We start from the raw sequence: 19,795 nt of genomic DNA on the forward strand, positions 1-19,795 counted from the left end.
TTTAGATATCTAATCATGTACATAGATGCTTTTATGTGCATGTCTAAACTAATACAGTTGTGTGTATATGGATGTTTCCTCATAACTTTCTAATCAGCTTGCTTTCTGCCAACATTTGATTTCAGTTGAACCTTCATTGTGAATCACAATAATGGAGCCTATTCCCTTAGTGCATTGAATTGTTTATTTACAAGATTTGCAATGCCGATTATAATTAGGCTATTAACAAGTTATGAATTAGCTATTTCAATTAGCAGACCTTGGAGATTTAAAGATCAATGCATATGGAGCTCAAATTACAGATTCTCTATTTACTTTACATTTTTAAAATGAAAATGTTCAGTGACTGTCATTTTCTTACACATTTTTCTACAACAGGCTTGAGCAAATAAATCTTTCCTTGGGCATATATTTACAGGGTAATTGACAAAAGATCAAAAGGCATAAAAGGAAGATAGGTCATTGTCTCCTGTTCTAAGCGACCCCCCAACAAGGGATACTATTTCTAGCTAATTGATTTTAAATTTGTGACCAAGTGTCCAATTCTAAAGAACTTTAAGGAAACTCTAAAACAGGGAAATAAAATGAGAGGAATGAACTCTCTATTTTGAATTAGAAGAGAGTATCTTGAGTTTGATCAATGCAAAAATAATAAGAAGAATGATTTATATTGTAAACAAGTGATCCAGCAGAGGAGCTGCGAATCTAGAAATACTTGTGGCACAGCTTGAAATATTTGGTGGCTATAATCCTATCTCTACATTTGGGGACCAGATGCTCACTAAGGGCTGCTGGCTTGGTGAACAGCCATGTGCTGCTTGAGCAGAGGGCATGGAACTGGAGAAGGTAGGACAGGAATTTGGCTGATGCCCCTTAGATCGGGACCAGTCCTCATTAGAGTCTCCTAATGCCTTATTCTCAAATTTGAGCCCAAACTAAGTACTTTTCCTATTTCAAAACAAAGCAGTTAATTCTAAGCTTGTGACACAACCACAGTTCTGTGCGTCCTGTGTGTCGTGGGAATCACCTGTGAAACACTACAGGTGTGGCGCTCAGAGCAAGCCCTGGGAAGCATTCTTGCCCTTGGCTGGTGTTTATTTGCCACTTTCCTTCCCTGGCAGGAGAGCCAGCCACACAGCTGTTCCTGCTGCCACGGGACAGGCATGGCATCCAGGAAAACAGGAAGTGGGTCGTGAGCAAATGGGCCTTTTCATAAAATGGAAGGAAATCGTCAACTGTGGGAGCAGAATCTGTCCCTACTCAAAAGTACATTAGAAAAATACAGAACTGAACTTTTAGCCTGTTATTATTGTACCTTGAAAACCATTAAATCAACCCAACGTAGACTACAGATTGGATGCAGCTTAGAAGTAGTGAGAATCACAATAGCTCTATATATAGCTTTTTTAAAAAAACCTTATGAGCCTATTTCTTTTTGCTAATTACTTCTTAGTCTTTTATTTACAAGGTACAATGTCCCTAACTTGAGAGAGAATTAAAGAACTTAGTGACAGCTCAATGGAACAGAACAGCACTTTGCCAGCTCATAAAAGCAGATTGTTAAAATTTCAGGAATTTTCAAACCAATGGCTGAACAGACCCACTATTAAAAAGTAAATTATACAGACATACAATTAAATAAATAATATTAAAAACAGAGGTATCAAATACTAAAAACTCATCACCTCCTAATTATTTTAGTACATTTCATTACTATTTCGATGTTGTTGAGGTTGTTTACATATATCAGATCTGTAGGATTCAGTGCTATAGAATAGTAAAAATGTATCACAGTGCACTACTGCACATCTCTTCCCAGCACCGCAGTGACTGATGTCAATAGCAGGAAATCAACCATCGAAAAACTATTTATAGCATAGGAATTAGCAAATGTTATAAATCAGGTATTGATTGGTCTTGTTAATTGTCTAGATGTAAGACAGTGATTGGGAAATGTAATAATGCAGATTAAATGGAAAAGTATGTCATATCTGTAGCCAATACATTGTGAATAGCAGAAAAGATTGAATTGTACCTCCATTTTCCAGAAACCATGATCAATTCAGCCAAGTCATTCATGGGATTGACAGATGAGTAAAATTCCAACATACATCTTTCTGGTTTTATTTTCATCTTACTGCCTGATGCCATCATGTTGAAGTTATACTTGTTTGTTAACAGTAATAATTGACTGGCTACAGATTAAAGAATCTAGGAAAAATTAATGAAAGCATTCTATGAGAATCAACTGGTAATACAGAATTCATAAAAAATAGTATTGTGCATTTTATTACCTATACATTTTGTGCTACTTATCCTTTATATAAGTAAAACTGATTATAACTATTTATAACTTTTTCCTCCAAAGAGCTGGTTAGTAACCATTTATCAACATACCACTCCAAAGTAGTAACAAATATGAATAGAAATGGTGAAAAGAAGTAAAATTATTTAGTTAAGAAACCTGAGAACAGATTTCGTTGATTTTCATGAGTCAGTGCTCAAGCCCTAAGCTGATGCAAATAAACACAACTGTATCTTGTTTCCTGGAGCTTTAACTTGTAGCATGAACTCAGGTTAGGCATCAAAACCATGTTTAAGAACTTCTTTTTGGGTTTATGTAAATTTAAGTCCTTCCCAGAAATAAGGCATAAACATCTTGATTTTTCAAGAATGGTTTGAAGATGTTATTAAATATCATTTCCTTGTTTTACTAGTTAAGAAGTAAGTAGAGATTCTGACTCAGGCATTCCCTTATGACAATAGTCTTCTAAACTGTCTTAGGAGGTTTTGGGTGATAATGTGCACTCAGGCATGGCCCTTCTTTATTTTAATCCCTCTCTCCCAAGGCCTTCTGAGATTTAAAGCTATTCTCATGTAATAGCCCTTTGCACCGCGGGTCAGTCTCCCACTAGAAAAAACAGCAGCATTCAAGTGGAGTTTGTTCCACAGGTACTTGCAGTAGATGTCCATCTCCAATTCAGTAAATCAACCAGTATTCTCTAAGTTTATATGTGGGGCCTGCCCAGTGTCACCATTATCAAGATGGGATATACTGATCTGAAACGGAGGGCTTCACAAAGCCATATTGTCTGTTTTCCTCTGGAGTTTTACAAGTAACTTAGACTTTTTTTCAAGAGGTAAGAAATATGTGACTTTTGCCTACCAGCTGCTTCGTGTCTCTGCTTGTAAGGACCTTAGGTTTCATATCAGATGCAAATCATTTTATGTGACAACCTGAAAGACCAACCGTGAGGGAAGTAATGCTTATGATATGGTTCTTACAGGAGACAGAATCATATCTGTTGGATCAATAAGCCCTTTCCACAGCTGGCATACAAGAAGACTAAATGGAAAGGTAGAAAACAATAACAATATGCTTTGGCTGATAGAACGCTTGCTATGCAGTGTTAAATCTCCAGGGGCTGGAAGATGAATGATAATGGCAAATATTTATTTCACCGCAAGTGTGCGTTCACATTTTGCCATTTATTTTCCCCCACAGTTTATTGCTGTGCATCATTCCCTACTCAGGCCAAGCGCTTCTGATGGACGGGCCTCTTCCTGACCTCGGACCTTTCCCAGTGTCTCTTCTGCCCTGGCTCTGATTTTCCTGTTGTTCTTCCTCCTTTCAGGATGAAAGGGCTCATTGTACACCCACAATTTTCTTCCTTTGGGATTTACATATAAATGCATAATAACAGAGATTTGTTTGATTGAGGTTTATATTTTTTTGAAGGAGGTGAAGACTTTTATATGCAAATTTTAGGTTGATAATATTCCCCTGTCTAGAATTCACTGATACTTGGAAATGTTCCTATGAAGAACTCTGCTTTATTTTAATTCATTATTAACTCGTATTTTTCTTATTGGATATTCAATTCCAGATTTTATTGCCCATTTTTCTTAAAACTAGATTGTGTCCATAAATTGACCAGTATAGTCAATTTGGATAGAACTGAAACTTTCTGTCTACCTGATAAAACTAAGTGCCTAAAAACATGAACTATAAATATAGTTAGTAGGAACTCACAACTTATATATACTATTCATTCAATGATACATAGGACCCAATGTTTTTGTGTTTTTGAGGTTTTCCCACTACTGTGTACTTCGCCATTTTACATAGTTCACTAAAAAGAAAAAAGCGGGAGAAGAAGAGTGTTCTATTCATTATTCTATATTATGATTCTCTTCATTATTCTATTCTATGCATTATTCTGTTCATTTCTTCACCCATTTATTCGCTAAACAGTGACACAGTACTTACTGGATGCTAGGTATTACACCAGTTTTGTGGGCTATAAGAGTGAATAACAAGCACATGACCTCTGGCCTTGGATTTTACTACCTGTGGCTCCCCAGGCACATGAAAAGAAGTAAAGATGGTTCCATTTGATAAGTACTAGTCCCAAGGGTTGTACATGTGATAAAGATACCAGAGGGTGTGACCACCACATCTGTGCGGAGGTGCTGCCAGCTCCTCTTTGAGTGTGAGATCCCTCTGCAGTGGCACAAACTCACCCAGTTACGAAGAGCTAGTCACCTCAGCTGCATTGTCCCAAGACAGGCAGAGTAGGTAAAAATAGTCATATGTTAAAATTCAAGGTTTAGATAAAAAGACAACTAGTTCTTGCTTGCTTTGATTAACTTTTATTATGCAGATGCATTTGAAGCTTGTCATATTTCTCTCTAAAAGATGTTTTTAAATGTTATTGCTCAAAGTTAAAAAAAAAAAAAAGAATCAGTAAGTATTCCTGACATGTAGGACTGTTGCCAGGCTGATCACAATGAAAATGTTAGCTATGACTAATGAAGGAATTATCACAGCTTACATTGGTATTAATAATAAAGAAATATAAGTCAAAGCTATATGTAAGTGCTATGTATTGGTGAAAAAACCAGAAAGTTACAGAAATTACTCACAATGAAGCATAAAACAAGTTAGAAAGGGCCTTTTTTTTTCATTGAAATAAAGGACTTTTGTCTGATAAGTAGCAGTCATTTGACCTCAAATCATTAAATGGGGAAAGTCTAAACAAGAAAAGGTAATGTTTACCTGAATGTTGGAGAAAGCATTAGGATTTATGTCCCAGACTTAAAGATTGTAGAAGATTGTATATAATTACAGCAATAAGCATTTGTGTAAGAAGTAGCTATTATGCTGAAGAAAGATGGGCACAGAAAATCTCTAGGCAAATCCTTGGAACAGGGGAAAGTGATACTGCTCATAGAATTATTGGTTCAAGAGGCAGAAAATATGATGCAGTAAGTATATCAAACTCGAGTAAAAATAGGGGACAGAGGTATGTGGTGGGGGAAAACAAAGGCAATAGGGCTAAGTCAGCTTACATGGGGTGAATAGAATTTGAACATAGCACTCCCAATTTACTTGATCATAAAGTAAGCCAAAGACGTGAGTGGTCGATCTTTGACAATACTCTAGTGATCTCCATGAGAGATGGCCTGATAGATGTTGTATAGAATCAAGGGCCATTTGATGAACAAGTTTTGTAGATTTACATGTAACTTGTCACTGTGCTGGCATTAGAGCCTTCTAAGAATCAGACAAATTAATTAGGTGAAACATTTTTTCCCAAAGCACTTGCATTTCAGAAAGTTTCTCATTTCTGACTCAGCTCAGAACTTATCCCTTATTGCACGTCATTTCTTCTCCTTATGAGCCATGTCTGTTTCTTTTTTCCATCATGTCATACACCCTATCCACAAAAGATGGTAGCTCACGTTTTCTAACTAGAGACATGCAGACAAGTTGATAGCATGAATAATCCCTTGGGAATACCAATTCTGTAGCAAGTGCTAAGGTAAAAGAAAAACTGTGCATTGTTTTTCAACTATAGTTGGCTTAGATTCTTAGTTTCACCCTGGAGACTGTGTTGCCAGTGGACAATTGAGCATGCTGTGATTTCTAAAATGCAAGCTAATTTATATGATAATGTTTGCCATCTCACTTCACCAGTACTTTTGACCTTTTCATATGATTCTAAAATCACTTACTTGTAAATAAATGCTCCTAGTTCTACAGATGAAACAATTTGGAAAAATCTTAAAACTGTTTACTCACTGACATTTTATTTTAGCACCCATTATAATCAATCACACATCGCATCTGTGTTTGTGATGCTTATCAACTGCTAATTTTCACAGTTTTCATGCTAATTTGGATCCATAATATGATACAGTTTGTTCACAACTTCCATAGCTCATGTAATGTGATTCAAAACGTTTCCACGTGCAGACTAACATTTCCCATAACAAAACAAACTTTTCTGCCATAGGCATAAGAGTACATCTTCCAAAAATTACAAGAGAAAGTGAGGGCCTTTCAAACAAGTATTCAAGATGTCTTGAATCATCACAACCAATTACAGATTATCCAGACCCAGAAATTAATCCACATACAGAGCACTTGCTTCCTCCAGCTTCTTTGAATTGTGTGTGTGTGTGTGTGTGTGTGTGTGTGTGTGTGTGTTAACTGTTTCATCCTTCATACCCAAGGAATGTGGAGCAGGAGAAAAACCCAAAATAGCTTTTGCACCTTATTAGTCACCATGGTAAAATGACAACAAGCAAACTTCAAACACTTCAGTGAAGACAGAGGTTCAAGTATTAAATAAAATGAAGCTCAGGAGTTATCTGTATATTTTTGGTTTCTTTGCTTTATTTGTCACCAATAGCAACACATAATTGGTAACCCTTTTGTCGAATAACTGCCTTTGCTGGAAGCTTTGTGATTTAAATTTACTGTTACTTCTGTGTTGATTTTACCCTTAAAGGCTTTGTATTATAACTCTTCTTTTTCCTTCTTATTAAGGAAATGACAAATTTTTATTACTGTGAACGAAGCTGCGTAAAAGAAGGCTCTGAGTGTATTTTTCAGTAAAGGGAAAAAAGACCCACCCCCCAAAAGAGATTAGATCTATTGAGATTATTTAGACTGGACACACTGTTTCCTGGTTGATAAATCTGCTACAGGGCTTCAGGGCAGGAAGTGAGGAGAAAAAATAACCAAAACATAAAACCCGAACACAAATGGAATAGCCAATATCTATCGTACTTTCTTCTTTGGCCCATAAGGGACAAGATTTAAAGAGCGGATGCGTCCTTTCCCTGTATGTTTTGTGTGAATAAGAAGTGGTAGGGAGGAATATAAAGACATCCTGAATCATACAAATCATCAACCACAGGATGGAAATGGATGGCAGATTGCCATGTCTAGCCCACACACGCATCCTCTCTGCCAGGCAAAGTTGCCAGTATTAAAAGTCAGATTTGGCTTGAAATTCTGGTTCTTCCTGGCATGTCTAAAGAGCCTTCCCAAAGGACTCACATCCTTCAAGTAAGCCATGAGCATAGCTTGGCAGCAGGTGCTCCCTGAGCACAGGCCGGCACTTGCCATGCGCCACAGAGCCCACCAATCCCACAGCTGACACCCAGGCTGAGAATCCAGTATTTTCAGGCTCATGTTTTTCCAACAAGAAATTTAAAGGGAAAGTGATTATGTCCATTGTCAGGACCCTGAGAGGACCAGAGAGGCAGATGCACAAACTTACAGAGCTGCTGTTCCAACAAGAGAAGTGTAGTTGGTGGTGGAAGTAAGCATATTTGTATCGCTGGCCTGTTTCTGCCTCATCCCTGCACCCTTCACTTGGCCCTTCTCTCTCAATCGTTTCTCTCCCACTTGGTCTTTCATATGGGCAAACCCCAAATCTGCACCCACAGTGGTGTATTGACAGGGCTGTGCAGGGAATGCCCTGGAAGGCAGATTCCCTTTCATGTCTGCTGGCTCCATTCTGCCCCTTTACATTGTCATTGTCATATTAGTGAGGACTGGGTGCGATCAGGCCGAGGGCGACATTTTGATGAGCTGGAACTGTCACTCACTGCACAAGTGGCCTACGTTTGGAGTCTTCAGGCTCCATAGCAGAAACCTTACATGTGAAGACTGAGTTACTTAAGTTCAATAAATATAAAATAATAGTAAATGGTTATAAATTGAGACGAGCTTCTAGTAGGAAAATTACAAGTCTCCATTTAATATTTCAAGGTGAAGTGTAGGAAGAACATAGATGGGGATTTCTGGGTTTTATGCTATTTTTTATATTTCACAGCTTTGTAGGAGTATAACTCACACACAAAAAACTGCGTATGTACAAAGAAAGTATATAATATAATCAGTTTTGACACTTGTATTCACCATGAAACCATCACTCACCATCGAAAGAATAAACACATCCATCACCCTCAAGTTTCCTTCCATCCCTTTGTCATCATTTTTAACCTGTGCAAGTATGTGTATGTATATGTGTATATATGCATAAGACATGCACACAACTATATATATTACTTTTTGACAGTACTGTAAATCGAATGGGAAAGTTAGCAAAATATAAGTTTTAATAACAAATCCTAAATTAATTGAGAAGTAAAACTCCATTCTAGCTAATTGGGAAATTGTTTAAATGGAGAACATTAAGTGTTAAAATTGATGACCCTAATGATAAAGCTTTGTATTGATCTGAGGAGAAAGAAAGCTGGTCACAGCATTTTAATAGTCATCTGAATGCATCCTTTGTGAAGTGAAAATGTGGGGATGTGAGTGCACATACAACCTTTGGAACTATTTCTCCCTCATCCAAGTTTTCAAGAGGAAACAAAGGTAATTTCTCCACTTAATTTTCTTCTGCCAAAGAAGCATGAGTGTGTTATTTAAACCATGTTTACCAAAAGTAGCTGAGACGGGGTCAGCCCACCTCCTCTGCCGCGCCAGGCTGTCTTGAGAACTGCCGACCAGGATTGCTGGCTCTAGTCAGCTGCCTGGCTGGGGCTAGGCAGCGGCAGGCACCAGGGCAGCATCTGTCCTGGGCTCCACTGCAGCAGTGGCCAGCTGCCCACTGACCCTCACTCCCTCTCTGCCAGGTTAGAGAGCAGCCGAAGGGACTGCTTAAGACAAGAGCTTCTTGGATGACTTTTACCTGCACATTTCAGCCACCAGGGGGAACCCTGATTATCCCATTGATGGACAGCGTTGAAGGGAATGGAAAGAAACATACAAGAAGTTAACATTGAGGCTTTGCTGCATTTATGCCAATATTATGTTGCAACTAGTCATACAACAATTTAGCGACTGTAATTATAGGATTGAGTTCTCTCATTTACAAAGAGGGGAAAGTGAGTCAAGAGTCCAGTGACTTGCCTAAGATCACGTAGCTAAGAAGGGTCTGTGCTCAGATGGCTGACTCCCCTTCTACTGTTACAGTGTGACTAGTAGGTTTAAAAAGGGATGTGTGTGTATGTGTATACATGCACACATACATGTGCATACATGGATGTGCACCCATGGTGCATGCATATATAGACTCATGTACATGTGCATATACAGTGCATGTATGCATACCCACACATGTGTACACATAGTGTATCTTAAACATCTATACAAAATATGTATGTATATATACACATGCATGCATATATGCCTACAGATGGTATACATATTCATGTATGTATATATTCATGCATACATGCACATCTATATACATTTGTAACTTATGTGCAAATATACATACATAACATGTGTGCACTCATACATCCATGTGTATACACTGTGTGTGTGTGTGCCTGCACGTGTATTAAGATATGAGGCTAAGAACAGTATGCGCCTTTGTTAGCTTGTTGCTGCCAGTATGCTCCCCCACCCCCACCCCACCCCACACACAATATATCTCTGAACCTGGTTCTTCAGTCACTGGTAGGTTTTGCGAGGATTCTGAACTTGTCCACTTTGCCCTCCCAGAAATTATTATCAGGCCTCTTGTTTGGTGCCTAATTTATGACTTGGAAGAGATTTAAAGATTAAAGTGAATATGGCCAGTTAATTGTTTAAATGGATAGTCTTCCATAGTTAGATAGGGCAGAAATCCAAATCAACCATGTTAGTAAACTCAAACCTTATCTTTCATCTCTGCCCTTGCACTTATGTCTGCCTCCATCCGGCTATTTATTAGCCAGGAGGCACCTTGCCATGAAGGAGGCGGCCTCTGCTTGGGTGCAGGCTGCATAGTGGGACTACAGGAAGGCTCAGCCCATGGAGGGGCAGGGGTCTTAGTCTTCATAGATGTGCTGCCAGTGGGGTTGGGGCAGGAAGTGATGATGGCTAAAGCGGCACCCCCTTCCCATGCACTTTTCCTGGAGTAACCCTTTAATCTATACCACAGCCGTATGAGGTCACTGCTATTGTTATCATCCTCATTTTACAAATAAGAAAACGGCAGCACAGAGACAATAAGAAACTTGTCTGCGACCAAAAGCAAGTTAATATTTAAGCCAGGACTTGAACCTTGCAGGTCTGGTCCCAAGCACCTGCTTAACTTTCACTATCCCTCCTCCCTACTCTGTGTCCTGTTAGTCTGTGGAGAGGGCTACAAGGCTCTAACCCTGCTCGGATCTCCCCAGGAAGCCATTCCCTGTGTCCTCAGAGGAAGGAGAAAGCGGAGGAGGTGGCGCGTGCTGTTTGAGCTTTGTGGGAGGATCTCTCATGTGCAAGCCCCCCTGAACCCACAGCCAACAGCAAGTATGGGGCTGCACAAAAATACCAGGAAGGCGGGGCTTGACTCCAGAGGAAGGGAGATCAGAGGACCTCACAGAGACTGAGACAGTCACCATGTGTGGGCCTCTCAAGCCGCAGACACTGTCCTGGACTTCAATTACTTTAATATTTTCATCACAGCAACACAGTGCACTGATGCGTTAGTCTGCTAGGGCTGCCATGATATCATACCACAGACTGGGTGGAAATTTATCCTCTCACTGTCCTGGAGGCTGTAAGTCCGAGATCTGGTTTCTCCTGAGGCCTCTCTCCTTGACTTGCAGATGGCTGCCTTATCCCCGGGTCTTCCCTTGTGTGTCTGTGTCCTAACATTCTCTTCTTATTAGGACACCAGTCCTGTTGGATGAGGCCTCCACCCTAATGGCTTCATTTTAACTTAAACATCATTTAAAAGACCTTATCCTAATAAGGATACATTCCGAAGTACTGGAGGTTCTGACTTCAACATATGAATTTTTAGGGAACACGGTTCAGCACATAGCACCTGGTGTGCATTAGCCTGTGTGCTGATGACGACAGAGGCTGGAGAGCTTCTGTTGTTCCCAGGCAGATGCACAGGGGAGACCCGGACTCTGACTCCAGGGCTTGGCCCTGTTGGATGCCTGGGCCCTGCCACCTTTCTGGCCAACTGTGCTGATTTTGCCCAAAGCTGGCCACAGCCCACACCGGCCCAACACTGTATGTGAACCACCATTCCTGCGCGCATTCGGCCTCTGCCCTGACTTTGAATTTCCTCCTTGCCCCCACAGTTTATGGAGCAACTGAAGCTCTGGTAAGACTTCTGAGCTTGCTTCTGAATACCACAGCCCCAGGCACAGCAAAGCCAAGAACCCTGTGGATGAGTGAGGGCTGCAATTCTCTGCACAATCCTGAAATCAAGTGTTCCTGTTTCTCTTCCTCCTCCCCATTTCCCCAGGCACTGTTCAGCCTTCACTTAGGTCTTTCAAGCATTTGTGAATGCATGTGCACACTTAGACACACACACACACACACACACACACACACAAAACCTGTCTTGTGTCTTACCTACCTCTGAAATATTGGCACTTGGGAGACAATCCATAATCAGCTAACACTTGTTTTTTTCTGTCCTCTGTGTGCTTGTTAGAATACTGTGAAGGTGTTTTCTATGGACCAACTTCTAAATGTTCCTCCTGAAATCAGTGTTATTCACACAGTTGTAATGTAATGAATTCTATCTGTCTGAAAGCTTGCCATATTGTCCCTGGTTTCTCCCAGCTAATAGAGAGAAAAATGAGGAAAATGAGCCTGAGTGTGAACCCGTCACCACAGACCGCGCTGCATCCTTTCCAGGCAGCAGGGCCCAGGAGACTGTGCTCAGGCCTGGCAGCCTCTGTGTTTCACTTAGGCTTGTTTTGCTCAACCCAGGCAAATTGTTTGAATAAGCTGCTGCATCAGTATGCTTTTTTAAATTGTGATTTTAAAAAAATAATATAAGATGTCCCATTCCTTCCATTTTCAAATGCATACTTCAGTAGATTTAAGTATATTCACAATGCTGTGAAACAGATCTTCAGGACGTCATCGTCCTGCAAATCTCATACTCTCTACTCACTGAACAGCAACTCCCCTTTGCCTATTTGTCTTTTTGCAACTGGCTTATTTCACTTAGCACAATTTCCTCGAAGTTCATCCATATCGTAGCATATAACAGAATTCCCTTCCCTTTTAAGGCTAAATATCTGTCAAATATGTGTATAGACCACATTTTCTTCATTCATCCATTGTCAATGGGCATTTAAGTTGTTTCCACCTCATGGTTATTGTGAATGATGCTGCAGTGAACACAGGTATGCAATTATCTGAGACTCTGCTTTCATTTCTTGGGGATATATACCTAGAAGGGGATTGCTGGTGAATCAGCTTATCTTTGCCTGAAAAAAAAAAGCCACTCAAGCTGAGTTAATGCACAGAGATATATATGGAATCCTATACTGCACCTATAGGGGTTGGTTCAGCTCACTTACCCCAAATCAGCCATATGTGAGTTCCTGAACCAATCACAGTAGCTGAGGGAGTGCCACACACCTATTGACCTAGGCCAGAATGCACTGATCAATCGTCAGGGAGGAGGACAGGATTACCATGTTCGATTGGATAATCAGGGTTCATCTCCCAGACAACCAGGTTGCTCCACAAAGGGGATAGGGCAGAAAGGGTGCTGACTGTCCTGCACTGTCCAGAGAAGTACATAGCATGGGGCTAAAGCTAGGCTGCATGGACTCAGGGCTTGGGTCTGTTACTGGGTGATTTCAGGGAACTTGCTTAACTTCTCTGTACCTGAGTTTCTTCATATTGAAAGAAAAAGTGCTTTTGAGAATTACACATGCAAATACACGTAGAATATTTAGAACTGTTTCAGGGGCTGCTGGGTTGGAGTCAGCAGATCCTGATTATTGTGAAAATAACCACAATTTAAAATGTAGAAGATTGTGCATTAAAATCTTGATTTCTTCTTTTTTAAAAAAGTTAGAGATAAGGCAACACCAGTTTTACTGCATGAAAGGAAGTGTGGGATGCATACTAGCTGCTTCTTACAGACACATGTAGGTGCCAGGTTTCCTCAGGGTCCTCATGGGGCCACACCTGGCCCTCAGCCTGCCTCCTGCTGCTGTCCACAGACCTCTGTAGATGGATCGGTGCAGGTTCCCTGATCAGTCAAACTGGAGAAATGAAGTCATTCAAACCCTCATTTTTAAAAAGTCAGAAAAATATAAGGATTGTGTTGTCAAATACACAACCCTTAAAGAAAATGTTAGGCCGGACGCAGTGGCTTATGCCTGTAATCCCAGCATTTTGAGAGGCCGAGGCGGGCGGATCACCTGAGGTCAGGAGTTCAAAACCAGCCTGGCCAACATGGCAAAACCCCGTCTCTACTAGAAATACAAAAGTTAGCCGGCCGCGGTGGTGGGTGCCTGTAATCCCAGCTATTCGGGAGGCTGAGGCGGGAGAATTGCTTGAACCTGGGAGGTGGAGGTTGCAGTGAGCCAAGATTGCACCAGTGCACTCCAGCCTGAGTAACAGAGTGAGACTCCATCTTTAAAAAAAAGTGAGAAAGAAAATGTTTAATTTTCTACCTCATACACTCACATAAGTGATGCAGAGCAATTTCTGTCTTCTTCCTTTTTCTGAGGAAATTGAAGAACTGTGTGTTTTGCCTTTGAGAGAGTGCTGAAAATGTGCCCCCTACAGCTTGTAAAAATGAAGTGCCTGCCCTGCTGCGCAGAGCGCCTCTCACTGTTTCAGGGGCTGCTGGGTTGGAGTCCTGAGCAAATGCACGTCAAAGACTCAGGACTTCACTGTGCTTGCTCCTGTGTGTGCCCCAGCGCTCTCCACGGGTGTCTCAGGGCCTCTTCCAGGATAGCCGAGCCGGGACTAGCAGGCTTGCTCATGCCACCCCCTGCAGACGCAGTCCCTGACGCTGGCAGGCACGACTCCTGAGATGGCAGGCTGAGAACTGCCTCAGATGGCACGTTGAGCCATGCCCCTGGCTGACAAGGGAAAGATCATTTTCTCCTCCAGCCCCTGCAGATCAGCAAGTGCCCACGTTTCCATGTGATGATGAAACACACAAGTAAATAAGCCGTGATGTCTGGGAATGCTTCAGCCAGTGTGGCTGGTCTTAAACTGGTCCAGTTTAGTTGAGACACTTGGAGTGGCCACTCGTTGGCTGCTTCAGAGAAACCAGCAGTGTTAATTGGAAGCCTCTCTCCAAGTCTCAGCAGGCCAGCTGAGCGCCGGGACACCATGGCTCTGACTTAAGCCTTTGCCCTGCAGTCATGCTGTGACTCAGGGGATGACCCAGAGCTTGGGATTATGGAGGCTTTGGGGAAGCAGCTGCACCTTCAAGCAAGTTTCCTTGGATGTATCTCCTGCCACTTCTCACAGACACAAATTAGAGAGAGAGAGAGAGAGCCATGAACTGGGTTTTACTGCAGCAAACATCCACACTGGATCTGCCGTCAGGGTTGCATCCTGGGAAAGCCAATTTTGTAGACTTAAAGTAATGAATAATTAGACCATGGCTAAATGTATGTTTTATTTTCTGAACAAATTCAAAGCATTAGAAAGATAATGAAGATTTTCTTAAAATTAGGCCTATTTTAACCCTCCTTACGGTTTAGCCCTAATGGAATATTTATTCCAGAATCTCTATTAGTCAGGCTTCTCCAGAGACACAGACCAATAGGATATATTTATGAGAGAGTGTGTGTGTGTGTGTGTGTGTGTGTGTGTGTGTGTGTCTATGGCGGGGAGAGATTTTTTTTTATAGGGATGGGCTTGTGTAATTATAGAAACCAAGAAGTTTGACCATTCGCCGTCTGTAAGCTGGAGACCCCAGAAAGCTGGTGATGAAATTCTATCCAAGTCTCAAGGTCCTAGAACCAGGAGCTCTGATGCTCAAGCACAGGAGATGGGTGTCCCAGCTCAAACACAGAGAACACATTCACCCTTCCCTGCCTTTTTATTCTGTTCAGACCTTCAGCAGATAGGATGCCTATCCACAGTGATGAGGGCACATCTTCCTTACTGTCTGTCAATTCAAATGCTGATCTCTCCGGTAAACAACCTCACAGACACGCCCAGAAATAGTTTCACCAGGTATCCGAACACCCCTTGCTTAGCCATTGCAGGTTCACCCCTTGCCACCTCGCCACCTATGTGCACATCTTTAAATCGTAATTTCCACAGAAAGACAAAACAAGGTCACAATTCCAACTGGCATGACACCGCTGTCCTGTATACAACTGAAAATGCACTCATGCCTTCCCAGAAGAGAAGGTAAAGTCCTTGAGTTGATGTTTACTCTCTCCTGATATCCTGTAACTTAAAATACTATGATATAAAATTATCAATAATTAGACACTGCTATACAAGTCGCTTATGTCCCATGTTAAGGGAATAAGAGGAAAGAAAATAAAGGTATTTATATATATACACATATATGTATACACACACACATACAAACATATTCTTAACAAAATGAGAAGGAAATACTCATTGACAATTACTGTTTTCATTTCTGTAACTGGTCACATCACAGCTGATGTTTCTAATGTCTTCTACCCATTCTGTATTCCCCTTGCTTTCAGCAAGCACCTCAGCTGGTTGTGGTTCTTTACCTGGTGTTGTGATGCAAACCATCATTCCTGAAGGGTCTGGGCCATTAGTGGTACTACCTGGACTGGGTCGGGGTAGTTTCCATTGACCTTCATCGCAGGGCTTACTAAGGGAAGTCCAAAGGGATCTCCTGCATCCCATACTGTTCCTTACCTCCATTCTAGAGCAGTAGTCTATTTTCCCCTGGGTAGTCTGGGTCAGTCACCCAGCCAACAGCATAAATCCCTTCCTCACCTGTTGACTCAAAAGCGTGACGAACCCAGACTGACCATGTGGCATCTTAACTTCCAGTTCAGTGAAATCATTGTTGTGCCTCCTGGTGGAATCATTTGTTCTTCTGGACCTAAGATCCCTCAGCCAGCAGAACATAAAAGTCATGAAGAAAACACTTTGCTAGTAGGTCGCTAGGGATAATGATGGTGCCACTCCCCTTTTAACCTCTTGATTCCTGGACCCTGTGGGAGAAACAGCACCATATATTGGACGTCATTGAGAGCATACACACCTTCTGGAGAACATTGCCCCAGCCCTACAAGGTATTGCTACCTCTCTGACCCTGTAACTGAGTTTCAAAAGTCTACTTTACTGTTCTATCAAACCAGCTGCTTCAAGGTAGTGGGGAACATGGTAAGACCAGTGAGTTACATGCACGGGCTCATTGTTGCACTCCTTTGTGTCTGATCAAGCGAGTTCCTTGATCAGAAACAATGCTCTGTGGAATACCATGACGGTGGATAAGGCCTTCTGTGAATCAAGCTACACATAGTAGCTTTGGCAGAACTTACATTCTGTAAGCTACTGATGGAGAAGCCAGTGGGAACCTTTGCTTCCCAAGAAGTAGTTTCCTGCAGAGGTTGCTTTGATAACCGTGAAGAAAATGCAACCTGTTAAGACCATTCGTTGTGAGATCTGGGCTGGTGTTCATGTGCTCAGGGACCTGTGGAGTGCTGGAAAACACCTGGAGGAGGCACTGCTGTCAGACAGCCGGAGTGAAGCGTGTGCACTGAAGACTGGATCAGATCGACTCGTGGAGGCATCCGGCAGAGCTTACGGCAGGACCCATCATGAAGGGAGGGCCTGTGGAGGGTTTATTCAAGACAAATCGGGAGCAGATGTCTCTATTTCAACCCTACACAGGCATGGAGGAGCACATGCTCCCTGTGAGGGGTGAGATGAGGATTGAACAGCTAGCAAAAAACAGGCCACAGGGGGTAATGCTAAGAACTAGAAAAACCTTCAGATCCCATTGGGACTGGAGAATATCACATAGAAGGCAATCATCTTGGCTGTATTTCTGGGTAGAGTTAGTGCAGACAGCAGGATGAGGGAACAGTGGCGGGGTGACTGGGAGACGGTACCCTTACCAACTCCTCCCTGCCTGGCTCAGACTCGCTTATGCTAACAGGGCCAGCCCTCACCCTCCCACCCACCCCCACCTGACCAGGCTTGTTTGATCTACAAACACGGCTTCCTGGGACTCCCTCCTAGAAACCCATGTGTTTCAGGCCCCCCCACCCTGTCCCCGTTCTCTCCCATTCCTGGAAAGGTTCCCCAAAGCCTTAAGATTGCAGTTTCTGCAGCCCCCACATAATCACATTTGTTCTTTAATTTCCATTGTTTCGAAAGATCATGGCCACTAATGAATGATTATACAGTAAGTCCTCCTCTCTTAACATCATCGATAGGTTTTTGGAAACCGCAGCTTCATGCAGAACAACAGATAACGAAACCAATTTTACCATAGGCCAACTGATAAAAACGAGTTAAGTTCTTAGCACATATTTCTGGTCACCAAAACATCACAAAACTTCTAAATAAAAACCAAAGCACTTCTAAATAAAAACCAAACACTACTAATATTAAACATTGAAATAAGTATGAGCTGTACGTACATTTAAGAAAGATTAATAAAAGCAAGTAATGTGATGATTTACCCAGTTTTTCCAGTTCAGGGTCACAGGTGGCCGCAGCCTACCATGGCAGCACAGGGGTTAAGGTAGAAACCAGCCCTGGACTGGCCCCCATCCCATTGCGGGTGTACTTATACTCACCCACATGGGGACAATTTGGACACCCCAGTGACCCTGACGTGCTCAGTATGGGGACATGGGAGGGGAGAAGTGCAGCCGGAGAAAACCCACGCAGACCTGCCGAGAAGGTGCAGTCTGCACAGACAGCGGCCCCAGCCTGGGATAATAAGATGATGTTGAATGAAAGATGTTGGAGGACCTGCCGTATCAGCCTGTAGGCTGAAAACAGATGGGAATCACAGCAATCAGACTCATTCTAACAGCCCACACTCAGAGGCTCCGGCTGTCCAGGCTCTGTCAGGCTTTCCCTGCCTCATCACGCCTCTCCGTGAAGCTCCTGAATGAATGAATACTGTTATTCTTATCCCTCTTTTACAGATGAGAAGCCATAGCCTGTAAGCACTGATTTGCTGGAGGCCACAGTCGAATCCGCACAGTGTTATGTAATTGTTTTGGGGGGTTGTATTGTTGTTTTTGTTGTGGTTTATTTGTTTTGAGACAGGGTCTCGCTCTGTCACCCAGGTTGGAGTGCTTTCGTGCAATCGTAGCTCACTGCAGCCTCGATTTCCCAGGCTCAACCAATCCTCCTGCCTCAGCCTCTCAAGTAGCTAGGACTACAGGAATGCTCTGCCATGCCTGGATAATTTCATCCTCCCACCTCGGCCTCACAAAGTGCTGGGATTACAGATGCGAGTCACCGTACCCATAATTGTTTAAATTGACACAAAAGATGGAGAAAAGTGTGTCTTTAATCTGTTGAGTACAAAGTGCATACATAAACATAGAAAGGCAATGTATCTGATTTTTTTCAAACATTTGAGAAATTTTGTTACATTTATCCAAAAAGCTTCTTTAAAAAAAAAAAAAAAAGACTACCAAAAAAACCAACCTAATGTAAACCATGGTTATCTTGGGGATAAGTGATTATTTTCTTTCCAAATGTTTGTGTTTTCCTTACTTTCTATATGAAAGAAAAAGAAAACAAACTTCATTTTAAAAACCAAAATAATCCTAATTTTAAAACCCTGGTAGAATGTGGTTGTAGGAGGGTATCTGTAATAAGAGGAATGGAAGAGGTGGGGTGTGGCTGTCTATCCTTTCAGGACATGGAGGGGAAAATGGGGTCCCTGCCTCGCAAGGGGACAGCATCCAACTTCCAGTCCCTGGGACAGACCCTGAAACCCTAAGGCTGGAGCCCCAGCATCTCATGTAGGTTATTTTGAGTGTTGGTGGGTTTTGCTGAGGTGAGTGTTTTCTGGCCAATAAAGCCGGGTTATTTTGGGCCACCATAATTGTGAGTTAGACAGGTGGTTTGTGTGTGAAACATTTAATTTGCTGGCTGTGTAGTCTGTTGACTTTGGATAAGGCTAGTAACAATTCTATACAAGTTTTCCAAAATGCTGGGCCCTGGTGCTGCTCTTATCACTGTTACAAGCAGATGCACATTGCCAAGGCATGCTGCACTACGGGAGGGGAGCTGTAGGGGAAAGTCATCGTGTTACTTTTCATTGCTTTTATGCTGACTACTCTACTGTATTTGAGTACCTTTTGGGTATAGTAGTCCCCCACTTATTCACGGGGGGATATGTTTCAAGACCCTCCGTGGATGCCTAAAACCTCAGCACTGAATATATGTGTGTGTGTATGTGTGTGTATATGTGTGTGTGTGTATACACATATATCCATATATATACATACATTCACATATATATGTGTGTGTGTGTATATATATATATGCACTGTTTTTTTCCTATGTATACATGCCTGTGATAAAGTTTAATATCTACATTAGGCACAATGAGCAACAATGACTAGCTATGAAATAGGACAATTATAACAATATGCCAACAGCAGTACTCTTGTGCTTTGGGGCCATTATTAAGTACGATAAGGGCCCCTGAACACAATGTCTGCAACACTGAGACAGCCCATCTGAGAACCACGACCACTGCTCAGTGACTCACAGGCCGGGGAGGAGACAGTGTGGATCCGCTGG

General features: G+C 42.0%; 1 protein-coding gene across 4 annotated transcripts in view; it reads left to right on the forward strand.

The window, feature by feature from the left end:
* Positions 1 to 19,795, forward strand: part of COBL (cordon-bleu WH2 repeat protein) — a 208,224-nt gene that overhangs the window by 146,402 nt on the left and 42,027 nt on the right. The window contains exon 7 of one of the 4 annotated variants that reach the window (XM_012002087.1): positions 11,377 to 11,663. The exons of the other annotated variants lie outside the window; for them this stretch is intronic. Coding sequence (XP_011857477.1) covers positions 11,377 to 11,663 — 287 coding nt within the window. Of the gene's footprint in view, positions 1 to 11,376; positions 11,664 to 19,795 lie in introns of those variants that run through there. 4 annotated transcript variants of the gene reach the window in all.

The sequence above is a fragment of the Mandrillus leucophaeus genome, unplaced genomic scaffold (assembly GCF_000951045.1).
Source record: "Mandrillus leucophaeus isolate KB7577 unplaced genomic scaffold, Mleu.le_1.0 Scaffold678, whole genome shotgun sequence".
Classification (NCBI taxonomy): domain Eukaryota; kingdom Metazoa; phylum Chordata; class Mammalia; order Primates; family Cercopithecidae; genus Mandrillus; species Mandrillus leucophaeus.